General features: G+C 41.8%; 1 protein-coding gene across 1 annotated transcript in view; it reads left to right on the forward strand.

Annotated features, from left to right (window-relative positions):
• The window catches only part of LOC107284064 (testis-expressed protein 10 homolog), a 47886-nt gene that overhangs the window by 17417 nt on the left and 16277 nt on the right, over positions 1-14192 (forward strand). The window contains exons 4-5 of the mRNA XM_015812070.2: positions 3496-3584; positions 5959-6092. Of these exons, the coding sequence (XP_015667556.1) occupies positions 3496-3584; positions 5959-6092 (223 nt within the window). The remainder of the gene's footprint in view (positions 1-3495; positions 3585-5958; positions 6093-14192) is intronic.

The raw sequence follows: 14192 nt of genomic DNA on the forward strand, positions 1-14192 counted from the left end.
GAGGCTAGGACTACATGTGAGAAAACTCAAGAAATCTGTGAAATTCAAACAGGTTGAAGGCATGCTGATAGGAGGCAAGGCCACTTCCCATCTGATGGAGCAGGTGCAGCTAGATGGCAGAGGATATGATCCTGGGCCTGCTTGGTTAGTCAAGTAGGTGCCCCGGATCTATTGGGAGAAAGCCTCAAAGCAAATGATTATGAGAAAGCAGGCCCTGAGCCACCCTGACAAGCGAAAGAAACACTCCGAGAAGGTGGGGGGAGGAAAACTGAGCGTAACAAGGGAGCATCAGAGGGGGGAGGAGCAGAAATCCATCCTGAGGGAGTACTGAGACCTCATGGAGGCATTCAGTGAGAAAGAACACAACGTCCTCCCCCTTACCGCCCCACAGACTGCAGTATTGAGATCCTGCCCGGGGTGAAATTCCCCAAACCCAAGATGTATTCCATGACTATGAAGGAGATGCTGAGGGACTACATTGATAAGAACTTAGAGAGAGGGTTAATTCAGGCAGTGAAATCTCGAATACGGCACCAGTACTCTTTAAAGAAAAGGAAGATGGGTCACTGAGATTGTACGTGGATTTCCGTGGGATTAACAGAGTGTGCATGGAGGATATGTACCCGCTCCCTCTCATGAAGGACATGCTAGGACATTTAGCCAAAGGGAAAGTCTTCATGAAGTTAGACATGAGGGAGGCGTACTAATGAGTGAGGATTAAGGAAGGTGATGAGTGGAAGACAACCTTCAACTGCCCCCTTAGTAGCTACCAAATCAAAGTGATGCGTTTTGGGCTACAAGGGGCCCTGCTGTGTTCATGCAACTCATAAACAAGGTGCTGCATGAGCATCTTTATAAAGGGGTTCTAGTGTACCTTGATATCCTCATTTACACTGAAACCATGGACGAGCATGTGAAGCTTCTGTGACAGGTGCTTAAAAAGCTATTGAACGCTAAGCTATATGCCAAGCTGTCTAAATGTGAGTTTCACAAACCTATATGCCAAGCTATATGCCAAGCTGTCTAAATGTGAGTTTCACAAACCTGGACAACTTGGGTTACTGTGTGTTGTGCAAGGGAATAGAGATGGACCCAGGGAAAGTGAAGTCCATCTTGGAGTGGCAAGCCGCACCCACAAGCAACTGCAAAGTTTCCTGGGGGTTTGCAAATTTTTACAGGCTATTCATCCCCTCTTTCACCAAAATTGCTTTGCCAATCACTGAGTTGTTAAAGACTGGAAAAGGGGAAGGGAGAAGCCCCAGCCGAATCAGCCCTTGAACTGGATGATGGAATGCCAAGCAACATTCAAAAGATTGAAGGGGCTATTTGCCACGAAACCAGTGCTAAAATACATCCCAGGAGGGAAATACATCCTGGCTGATGCTCTATCCCGCATGCCACAATACAAAAGCACCCAGCAGGAGATGATAAGTTCTGTTGTTCCTGATAGCCAGTAAGCAGTGCAAGCAACAACCAGATGGCAGGAAAAAAAGAGAAGGTCACCCCCGCACCAATGCATTTGCACAACAGCTGAAGCAAGAGCTGTAAACCAATGCATGGTTTGTGGCTCACCAGAAAGAGTTGACCATGAGGGAGGGATAGACCTATTTTCCAAACAGGCCCATTCCATCGCCTGTACTGGCCTCCCCTTAGCCCAGAAACTAGTGAAGATGTTTTTGCAACACATCTATTGACTGCATTTCAGATCGTGGGGTGCTGTTGACTGCTACTGGAGGGAGTGTGTGAGAATGATTGGGTCCTTCCAGGGGTTCAGTTCTGCTTTTCATCCAAGTACGAATGGATCTGCAGAATGAGCTAACGCCATAGTGGAGCAGTACCTGTGCTGCTATGCTAACTACCAACAAACAAACTGTACAGAGTTATTGCCATTTGCAGAGATGGCGTATAACAATGCAGTGTACAGCAGTATTGGTTTCACTCCATTTAAGTTAGCCACAGGGGTGGAATTTGTGCCAATACCAGACTGCACTTAGGAGCCTTCCTCCTTGAGCACCCTAAGCGGTTGGGTGGGTTCGTTCGAGTGGATCTGGGGCAATGCGAAGAAGGCTTAAGCTAAGGCAGCTGAAAGTCAGAAAAAACAAGGAGATAAGAAACGAGCTCCCCAGGAGACGTTCCATGTAGGGGATAAAGTGTATCTGTCTACAAAATATCTTAAGCTAATACAGAGTTGGAAGAAGTTGGGACCGAAGTACATAGGTCCTTTCCCCATAGTAAAACCCGGTGACAGTAGAGCTGAGACTACCAAGGTTATTGGGTAAAGTGCACCCAGTATTCCTTCAGTATATACTGAAGCCATACAAGGAATCCACATTGAGACCAATAGGGACGGTGGCCCCTGCCCCAATAGTGGTAGAAGGTGAAACACATTATGAAGTTAAGCGAATTGTCGATTCCAGAATCCATAAGGGGAAGTTGCAGTACTTAATCCAATGGGAGGGTTACCTGATGTCAGAATCTAGATGGGTAAAAGCTCGGCATGTAGAAGCGGATCATTTGCTAAAACAATTCCATACAAAATACCTCCAGAAATCGGTACAAGGGAAGGATTAGCAAGCATTGTTTTGTTTTTTTGTTTTCCAGGTTCCCTTTCCTTCCTGGGGGGGGGCAACCTGTCAAGCTATGAAACCTACTGTCTTTAGGAGCTCTGTATACTTCTAGCTTGCCAACAGTGCAAGAGGGAATAAGGGGAGAGTTTTGAATCCCCACAAGTGTTCCTTATCAACATAAGAGCCGAAGCTGTTGAAGAGTTGTTTTGGCGAACTAAAGTTTCTTCTAATAATAATTACTAGAAGATATATAAACAATGTGACCTGAACTGTCAGAGAGGGGAGGGAAAATACAAAGTGCTAATATATACTGTATGTAGGTCCTAATAAGGCAGGACCTCCCATACATTATTATTATACACAAAAGTGTGAAATCACAATTACTAGTTCTTCAGCTGGTGTTGGCCTTAATTCTTTCTAAAAACCTAGGATGTCTTAATGTATCAGCATAATATGTTTGTGGTTCTTTTATAATTGAGGTGGAAATTTTGTCAATGTACAGATTTTCTAAGTGCTATCCAAGATATTTTGATATGGCACCTGGTGTGCTGATAACCACTGGGACCAGCATAACCAATTTATACTATAATCATTCCACTTAGATTTTTTTTTTAAACACAGTTGTATAGCAGTCACATGTAAAGGTTTTTGTGTCTCTTATTCTTCCCCCTAATTTGGATCTTTTAATGCATCCCCTTCAAATAAACATATTCTTGGTTTTGAACCTAATTTTAGAACACAATTATTGAGAAATAATGGATAGTCTTGCTTTTTTTAAAAATTGGACCATTTTTCCTACTTTAAATAAGTTTGGGGGTAGATCTATGTTATATATGTAATTTGTCATCACATCTGAATTACAATGCATCTTAAATAATTTTCTCAAATTCTACTCCCCCCCCCTTCTTATTATTTTGTTTGGTAATAGATCCTCTTTTGTGGCATGGAAATATCCAGCGCAGAGCCATTCAGTGACTGACATGGGTTACTTCAGCTTTTTGTTTTCAACTCTTACAGGTAATTGCTACAGATTACTTTCATCTTAATGTTGCTGGAGTATTTGGAAGACAAATTTTGCATAAAATATATTTACTTTCACTTGTTGACCTCGCTTGAATTTAGTTATCTGTTCTATGTTTTCTGTTGCATTCTATTTCCATTAATCCAGATGATAAACATATTCTTTATTGTTCCAAATGTGCAGCCATATTTGAAGTACTGGTCAGTTTCAGAATAAAGAGCAGTAAAATTAAAACGTTAGAAGTTGCTGAAACTCCCCGTATAATTGCTATAAACATGGCTTGCTGGAAATAGAAATAAGAAATAAGGCTAGGCAGGCCTTTAAACTGTTTTTAGCAACTTATGTTATTCAAAGAGAAATTCAGTGATTAGTAAAATATTTCTGCAGATCTGAACTTCATAATCAATCATAGTCATTATTCTCCAGAATTTTACCAGAATTTGATTCAGTCTTGATTCTTTTTTATATGACAGCATTCCTTACAGGTGGTCCTTGCTTAATGACCACTCGCTCAACGTCTGTTCAAATTTGCAAATGGCATTGAAGAAATGGTACTTCTGCTATTTATAGTGTCCCTAGGATCATGTGATCTAGTCCTAAAATTAGATTAAAAGGATCAAGCTAATTAAATAAACACACTTATTCATTTATTTATGGAGCAAAATGATCCAAAGTTACAAATTTACATTTCAAATTTATTTACTAGGGTCTTTGAGAAGCCTTTCCAAAGCTACATATTTGTATGCAGCAAAAGTATGCTATGTTTGCTTTCGGTAACCAGTGTGTTCCCGTTGGACAACAATAATTGCTGCCATTCTAAAACATTAACTTTCTTATACTTTAATCATTATTTGGTTGTACAGTGTGTATTTTGGCTTATTGTCTTGCTGTATGACCCACTTACTTTTGGGCTTTAGTTCACAAACAGCTATTTGGAAATAGTTCTGTAAATGCTTCCAGCCTGTGAGTTTCAAGATTCTAGAAATCTGTGCTTCAGCCAATAAGATCAGAATTTGATAGCAAAATTCTGTTCTTTAAATAAGGCAAGACCTCCCTTACTCACACCCAATTCCCATCTCAATGGTTGAAACACCTGGCACTAATTTTCTTTTCAAATGAACGGATAATCCTAGAGGTTTGCATCCTTTTGCCACACAGAAATATGTAGCTTTGGATCATTTTCTCAATTAAAAAAATGAACCAATTTTATTTTTCTCATTTGTTTAATTGGGTTTTCTATATGCTTGGAGGGAAGCATGCAGTGAAGTCTCTCAAGGTTCTGACTTTGGCCCAGTGCTCTTCAACATCTTCATAAATGATTAGGATGAGGGCATTAAGTAGGCATTTATCAAACTTGCATATAACACCAAGCTGAAGGATCTTGACAGACTGAGTATCAGACCCTATCCAACAAGATGCAGTTCAGTGGTGAGAAAAATAATCTCCGCCTAGATTCAGGATAAATCAAATACATAATAGGCAGTACCTGGCTCAACAGTAGTACTTGTAAGAAGGATCTAATAGATATTCTAGTAGACCACTGCTTAAGTATGAGTCAGCAATGTGCCACAACTGCCAAAAGAGCCAATGCTGCATTAACACAGGGATTGCATCAAGATAACGAGAAGTCATAGTACCGCTTTATACTGCTCTGGTAAGACCATACTTGGAATACTGCATCCACAATATAGAAAAGATGCTGAGGGCCTTAGAAAGGGTGCAGAGAAGAGTAACAAAGATGGTAAGGGGTTTGGAGACTAAAAGTGTATGAAGAAGGAAACTAGGTATGTTTAGCCTAATGAAGAGATGTAAGTACTAGAAGGTGACATGATAGTTATCTTCTAATACCTGAAGGATTGTCACAAGGAAGAAAGGGTCTGTTTATTCTCATAGTACCTAAGGGCAGGACAAGAAGTAAGGGATGGAAGATTATCAAAGAAAGACTCAGCCTAGAATTAAGGAGGAATTTTTTGAGAGTGAGAACAGTTAAATCGGTTGAATAGCTTGCCTCTTGAAGTTGTGGGTGCTCCATCACCTTTCAAGAAAAGATTGGACAACCATTTGATCTGAATGGTATAAGAACTCCTGCCTTGGGCAGGAGATTGGACTAGGAAACCTCAAAGGTCCCTTCCAGCCCTATGATCCTATGATTTTTGATTTAGGAGTAAAGAATAGATCATGTTTTAGGCTATATTTATGGAGAAAGATTGAAAGGGTTCACAAACCTTTAAATAACACTGTAATCATTTATTAAATGAAGTGAAACGTTGAATGTTGAGTTTCTATTTTGTTTATAAGAACCATAGAGAAAAGTAATAGCTATTCACTTTGAAATGTGCTCCTAATAGGATTCTTTATCATCCTTTTCAGGTTTTTCCAGTGAAGAATTGAGTAACCTTCAGAACATTAGGGGGAAACCACACATAAACCAAACACTGCTCTCTCCTGTCCAACTCTATTTAACAGATTTGGAGCAATTTTCATATCATTGGACTATGGCAGAGGTAAAATTTTCTACACTGAAAAGAATCTTCCTGATTTTGCATTTATCCTAAAATGAGGTTTTTATGCACTTACTGTTGGTGAGAAATTGATCTTGTAAGGACCTGCCTCAGTCCCTCTTTTCAAGAAAGCAGAACTCCTGGAACAGCTTTATTCCAAAAGGAACTTTTATTAGGAGAAGTTGACAGCAGGCATAAAAGGCAGGATCAGAGAGTTTCCCATGAGAATCAATAGGTTAAAAGAGTAACTGGTAAACCCCATCCCAATAGTCAGTCTGGCCAGTTCAAACAGCCCAATCCCCAGGTATGAATCCACTGTGGGAACGGGGTTGATAAGGCGCCGTTCCCAAGACTTTTAGATTGTTAGGTCTTCACGCCTCTTCTTCCGCAGCAAGAGATAAGGCAGATGGCCAGAGGCACATTCCATTCTCACCCCAAGCCGGCATCAAGGAAAATAGATCAAAGAGCAAGCAGAGAAAGTTAAGCAGAGAGGATACATTGTAGCGCCCATAGCTCCCTTCTCCCCCCAGGGTTATGGCAGAACCCACAAGAAGAAAGAAATCAACCCCCATCCAACAACCGGGTTCTGACAGATCTGTTTGATGAAAGTGAAATGTAAGATGTAAATATAAAAATATAAAATATTAATATTTTTATCTTAATATTTTATATTTATATATTTATATAACATATATTTTAAGCCACTCAGAGTGCCTTGCGGTGAGATGGGTGGCAAACAAATTTAATAATAATAATAAGAGGCTAATTCTGGGTGCAGAAGACCAAGCCTTAAGAACAAATGCATACAAAGCCAGAACTGAGAAAACATCAAATGTCACCTCTGCAAAGAAGCTGAAGAAACGGGACCACCTGGTTAGCTGTTGCAAGAAGCTCACAAAAAGACTGAGTACCAAAAATGGTATGACAAAGTAGCAACAATGGTGCATTGGAAGATCTGCAAGAAATACTATTTGCCTACAAGCAAGAACTGGTGGGACCAAAAAATAGAGAATGTCATAGAAAATGAAGAAGCTAAAATGCTCTGGTATTTTAGAATTAATACAAACAGGCATCTTCCACATAACACGCCAGACTTAGCAATTGTTGATAAGAAAGACAAAAAAGTCTGAATAGTGGATGTCACGTGGCAGTACCTGGAGACAGCAGAATAGAAGAGAAGGAACTGGAGATGATAACAAAATACAAAGACCAGCAAATAGAAGTAGAACAAAAGAAATCAAAGATAGTACCAATTGTAATAGTCACCTTGGGTGCAATCTGAAAACAACTGGAGCACCATTTGAACACCATTGACATTGATAAATTCACGATAAGTCAGTTGCAAAAGGCTGCTTTGCTTGGAACAGCTTACATTCTGCAACCAACCATTAAGACTATCAAATATCTACATCTATGTATCCCAGGTTGTTGGGAAGAACTCGATTGGTAGATAAATTATCAAATCCAGACTGAACATCTGGCTGACTGTGCAATGAACCAAACAACAGTAATTATATAAAATATAAAAGGAAAAAGGAATGACATAGTACTATGCTAATAGGTTTTTACCATTTTGTTAATCAGTTAGCTAAGATGTGCAGAATGTACATTACTATGGGACTTTAATTACCCTGACATTAATCTGGAAGATAAACTCTGTGCGGAATGGAATGTCAAACAAGTTCCTAAAGAACCTAGCAGACAACCTAGTCATTCAAAAGGTAGAGGAGTAGAGGAAGGAACCAGAGGGTCAGGTGTACTGGACTTAATTCTTTCTAATAGGGATAAAATGATAGAAGGGGTTGAACTGGCAGGAATTTGGGAAGAGAGTGATTATATTGGAATTCAACATAATGCAGGGACAAGTAATCGAAAAAAGTCAAGAAGGCTAACTTCAACAAACTTAGAACTTAGGAAGGATTCCATGGATAGAGCTCTTGAAAGGGAAAACAACTCAAGTCACTTGGGACTCTCTGAAAACTGAGATTATAAAACTTTAGTCTAAAACAGCACCATTGAGGGGACAAAATAAGACACCTCAGATGAAACCAGCATGATTTTAATAATTCTCTGATAAACTGAGAGATACAGTAAAAGGGGAAAATGTAAAAAATTGTAATAGAGACACAACTAAAACAGAATACTGTAAATAGCCCAAATCTGCAAGGATGAAGTCAGGAAAACTAAGCCTCAGAGTAATTAAAACTAGCAACAAATGCCAATAATAATAATAATAATAATAATAATAATAATAATAATAATAATAATAATAATAATAATAGCATGTAAAAAAGAAGGAAATGATTGGTCCATTAATGGGAGAGGACAACAAAATAGTAATGGCTAGCAGGGAGGAAGCTGAACTGCTTAATTCATTCTTTATGCAAAAATAGTCAAATCTATCAAAAGCAGTACAGCAGAAGACAGAAGAGGAATACAAGTCAAATGGGCAAGAAAATGGTAACTGAATCATATCTTTCAAAGCTCCCGGAGCAATGGAAAACTACCAGAGGACTGGAAAAATGCGGATGTGTTTCCTATCTTCAAAAGGGGCTATGCACAGGAGATGCCCTCACAATCTGAGAGATTTGGAGTGCTTTTGCAAGGAAGATTCCCAAGGAAGATGTGCCCTGCTGAGAAGTTCCTATCCCAAAGGGCTGAACACTGTCATAAAGTCAAAAGGTGCTTCAACAAAGTATTAGTTTAAGGGTGTGCACACTTATTCAATCACATTATTGTAAGTTTTTTACTCCCCCCCCCAATTATTTCAGTTTGTTTTTCTATTGAATTGTACAGCTAATATGTTATATTAAAAGTGGAAAGAATTCTGAAGTGATTGATCTTGGTCTGATTTTTTTTTACATCTCAGAAACCTGGCATTTTAGGAGTGTGTAGACTTTTTATATCCACTGTAGTTACATGTAGTCTTTGACTAAAGCGACCTTTTGAAATTACAACAGCTTTGGAATAGTTGCCTGAAGTCCTGTAAAGCAACTCTGCCTGTTGTAATTGGTTGTTGCCCCCCTGCCCCCCCCAAGGTCATATGATCACATGTCAAGCAGGTCAGCTTTATGACCAGATGTTGTGTTTCATGGTTACCATAATTTGATTTTTCTTTTTGCTGGTTTCCATCAATAAATATCTAATTCTGCTGACTGCCAGCAGTTTGATTCTCACCGGCTCAAGGTTGACTAAGCCTTCCATCCTTCCTAGGTCTGTAAAATGTGGACCCAGATTGTTGGGGGCAATATGCTGACTGTGTAACAGCTTAGAGAGGGCTGTAAAGCACTGTGAAGCAGTATATAAGTCTAAGTGCTATTGCTTTAGCTAACTATTCAAATAAATGGGCTTGCTTAATAATTGCTCTTTTAAAGACTGCCACATTTTACTTAATGAAAAAGGGCATAAATTACTGGTCATGTGGGTGTTTCATCTTACAATCCTAACAATTTATGGTTGCATTTCCAGTCCCAGTTACAATCATAAATTGTACATACAAAATGATTGGGATGCTGATTTACTAAAGGCAGTGATTTTTTATTTGTAATTTTTAAATCTTTACCCTCTACATACCTAAGATGATTGTTCTCTTTCCATCTTATTCGAATTTAATTTCCTATTAAATTAGACTTGTTGTCAAGTTAGTTATCTAGCAAAGAAAGACTCCTGGCCCATTGTTTTTGCCAAGAGTATACTTTACTGAAGCTTAAGTGATTATAGAAGTAGTGAAGCTGAATCTGAGGTTTTCCTGCACAAACAATAGAAAAATTTTCCTCTCCAACCCCTGCCAGCCATCACCCTGTTATCAATAAATGTCCAATTAGGTGCTTGTATATTGTTTAGGAAACAGGTTTTCGGTTCCCAGCTCTTCATTCCGATGGTTCTCCTTTGCTGGCTGAAGCTTCTCACAATTCAACTGGCTCAGTTGGGCTTCTATCCCCCCCCACTTCCTCCCTACATTCCAATCTTTCCTTCCCCCATTGCTAATGTCAGCCTGTCAGGTCATGAAACTTGGATAGGAAAGAGGCAACCATGATACTTTTCATTCTCTGTCTATACTATCTACTTCTTTCCTTGCTTCAAAACAAGATCTTCACTTCATCTTACATAGTAAACAGTGACTAGTCCTTAGGTCAATTCATCCTTTCTGTTCTCACTTCTCCTTGATTATCTCATTAACATATCTCATTATCGCTTTACAGCTCAATTCTTAGACTTTTATTACCTTTACTAATTCTCTCTCTTGGTTAGTGCTGGTTAATGCTATCTGAGCTTTCCTAATATATTTATAAATCTCAGCTATCTGTATCTGTTATTCGTGTATATACAGTTAACAGACGCTATGAGCAATTTGTAAACTTACTAGATTTTGGATCAGGGATTATTTTTTTCTTTAGCAGCAAGCTTCCAACAGAAATGCTCCCCTAATTGTAATGAGGTTAGTTGAAGGCTTTATTAAGTTTTTACTGATTGTTGCTACTTTAAAAGCTTCTTCTGGGGAAGTCAAAGAGAAGGACCTGGGTTGGAAAACTCCTTAAGAGTCCATAAAATCAGCTGATGAACTTCCATTTCATGACATAGCTTCATAATCCAGATGATTCTCCAGCATGATGAGTGGAGAATCCACCAATGGGTTTTGCTTGTCTTCTGCCCGTAGAGTAAGTCAGCCAATTTTGCTCCGCCGCCTCCTCCTCCCCTTCCCAGTCTCGACTTAGTCTTAGCCCTATCAGACAGATTTTCCTTGGCTCCTGAATCGAATATTGGATCAGATTGTATGTTCCTTTACTTTAATTCGAGGGGGGGGGGTTTGCAAGAAAACGAACGGCTGTTCGTTTTTTGTTGTCTTTGCCGGCCGATCGCAGCACAGCCACGAGGCTTGCTAAAGTCCAACCAATCGCCGGACAGAACAAAGAGCCGGGCGCCATTTTCTGGTCACCAAGTGTGCCCCAGGGCGAAGGGAAAGGTTTCCTTCCTCCCTTCCCAAATCACCCCCCCACAGAGATTGTCTAGCTACCTTTTGGAGGAGCAGCAGAAAAAAAAATTCCTTCGGGATTTCCCAAGCCAGCTGATCCGCGGGTGATATTAGACCTCCCGCAGCTTCTACGAAAGCCTTTGAGCCGCGAAGGGATAATAGGGCTCCCGCGGTCTTCCCCCTGAAGCCAGCTGAGTCGCGGAGAGCTATTGGACTTCCGCGGCTCCCTTCCGAAGATCAGCTGGTCCGTGGAGAGTTACGGTCTCCCGCAGCTTCCCTGCAGTTCTGCCGACCAGCAGAGAGTAAATTCTCCAAGCTTGCCTTATTTTGGAACCTAGTAGGCGAAGGCAAACGGAGGCAAATGGAGCTCGATAGCTTCCAGGGAGCCCAGCTGAGCTGCAGAGATCGGATAGAGTTTTTTCCGGTCACCATCTTACCTCCACGTGGTCCTGAAGCGGGGAGGGGAGGATTCCATTCAAACCTCACTCTTTTCAGGGCAATCGGAATCAAGCTTCCTTCAACTTTCCTAGCCACGCCTATTTAAAAAATAATAATAAAATAAACTAATACCTGTTAAAGGGGAGACAGTCTTGAGGGGCCTGTCACAATTTACACAATTGTCCCCTGAGCCAGAACCACACCGGGTCTCTGAATTGAGATTCTCTCAGTCTTGAATTGAGATATACACAAACGCAATCCAGACAGCGAAGGAAACTTCCATCAGCCCTTTTGTTCGTAAGAGACAGAGATCATCCAAACAGGAGGTGGCTGGCAGGATCAAGGCCAAAGCAATATCTGGCAAAAGGCCTTCTAAAACAACAGATAGGGAAGCCAAACATCGGCACCAGGCTCTGGAGAAACAATTTTCCAGAGCTGAAAGGAGACAAAACTCCGCAGAGGACCTTTTAGAAACACCTATTTACAAGGAGGAGGAAATATTTGGCCCAAGGAAGCCTAGTCAGGAACCTCTGGAAACAGAGGCCGACACAGAGCAGGGGAATGGATCTCCCCTAAGTGAGGGGCCTGAAGGTCTGGGTTCAGAAACAAGCACCCGTCCTTCAGACAATCATCGAGCATTGTCATCAGAACATCTACAATCCCTGATATCTCAGGCTGTCGCTCAGGCCATGGCTTCCTCCAGAACAGGGTTTGTGGTTTCAAGGGGTGGCTCTCGCCTTTCCCAAGAGGAAGCCTCTGTGTATCAGGACTCAATTTCCCCCTCCCGGTCCTCCAGAAGCAGGAGGTCTCCTGCAGAGGACCATGAGCTGACGGATCAGGGGCTGTCAGAGGAAGAAGATATATCTCCAGATCCTCCTCCATTCGTGGGCCTCTTTAATCCATCTCTATTCAAACCCCTGCTTCACAAGGCCAGCAGCACTACAAAGATCGAGAGACATTTGATTCCTCAGAAGGGACCTTCAACTAGTCAGGTCACAAACAACGAGGTGTTTTCACAGCCCACCTTCACACAACAATTTACCCCCTGCCCCCCCCTTCTTTGATTCTGTTCAGAATAACATGGCACTGGGGTCGTTCCTCCCAATGGGGGGGGGGAACAGACAAAATGTTCAACATAGATCCGACACTATGGGAGGTAATAGAGGTTCCGACAGTAGATGAACCCACAGCTGCTCTTTTTTCTCCATCCTCGATAGCCGGGGATGCAGCGGAGGCCCTGAAATCAGAAGATAAGAAGATGGATCTCACTTTCCGCAGGGCACACCAGGTCTCGGCGTGGGCAATCAAGGCAGCCATCTCTACATCCTTTTTCGCTAGGACTTCACTACTCTGGCTGCGCCAACTCCAGGCGAGTATCTCCCCGGAGGAGGAGAGAACCCATCACAACTTAAGAAGGTTAGTGGCGGCAGTGGAGTTCATGTCAGATTCATCCTTGCATGCATCTAACTATTCCGCTAGGGCAATAGCGTACAACATCGGAACACGCAGATTGCTGTGGCTCAAACAGTGGAGAGCCGACATGAAGGCAAAGTGGCGGTTAGCGGCAGTACTCTATAAGGGCGGCCGACTTTTTGGTGAGGCTCTTGATCCTTATCTGATTGAAAACAAGGACAAACGCAAGATTATGGCCCACCTGACGAGAACGGCGAGGAGAGCCGCCTCCTACCCCTGCAGACCGTCCTTTCGATCTGACGTAGGCACGAAGCAAGGTTCTTTTTCTTGCCCCTATCAGCCCAGGTCAGACCGACAGGGTGAGAGAGCCGGCAACAGGGACAGATTCAGACAACAGTTCCAATCGAAGCGGCCCTTTCGAGGAGCGGGGGGGTGCCCCTACCGTAAATCCAAGTGACGACGGGGAGGACTCCCCCATTGGTGGCAGGCTAGCTCTCTTCGCTCACAAATGGCAAGCCACCACCAAAGACCTTTGGGTCCTAAACACCATCAGATTCGGCCTATCACTGGAATTCGTCTCAACACCCCCAAACCGCTTCATCCCTTGCCCATCTCCAAGGGATCTGAACAAAAGGAACCTTATCAAGGAGGCCATCCAGCACCTCCTGGACATTCAGGCCATAGAACCGGTAGAAAGAGGTCAGTGGGGACAGGGGTTCTATTCCATTTTATTCATAGTCCCAAAGAGTTCGGGGTGGGTGGGATGGAGAGCAATTCTAGACCTAAAAAGCCTAAACAACCACCGGCATACAGAAAGTTCAAAATGCAAACCCTCCAATATTAGCAAGCATCAGAAAGGGAGATCTCCTGATGTTTATAGATCTGACGGAGGCTTACCTTCACATTCCCATACTTCCGGAACACCGGAGGTTCCTCAGATTCTACCACACGGGACATCATTTTCAATACAGGGCCCTGCCTTTTGGACTTTCTTCAGCCCACAGGATATTCACAAAGGTATTGGCAACAGTGGCCGCATATCTGAGAACAATTCCTGTGCGCATCCAATGTTATCTGGACAACAAAAAAGGAAAAAAAATGGACCCAGGAAATTACAGACCTATCAGCCTGACCTCAATACCTGGGAAGATCCTGGAAAAGATAATCAAACAACGAATCAACGAACACCTAGAGGCAAACAAAGTCATTACTAAAAGCCAACATGGGTTTGTCAAAAATAGATCATGCCAGACAAATCTTATTGCATTCTTTGACCAAGT

Source organism: Protobothrops mucrosquamatus, unplaced genomic scaffold, assembly GCF_001527695.2.
Source record: "Protobothrops mucrosquamatus isolate PMUCROS unplaced genomic scaffold, P.Mucros_1.0 scaffold66, whole genome shotgun sequence".
NCBI classification, from domain to species: Eukaryota; Metazoa; Chordata; class Lepidosauria; order Squamata; family Viperidae; genus Protobothrops; species Protobothrops mucrosquamatus.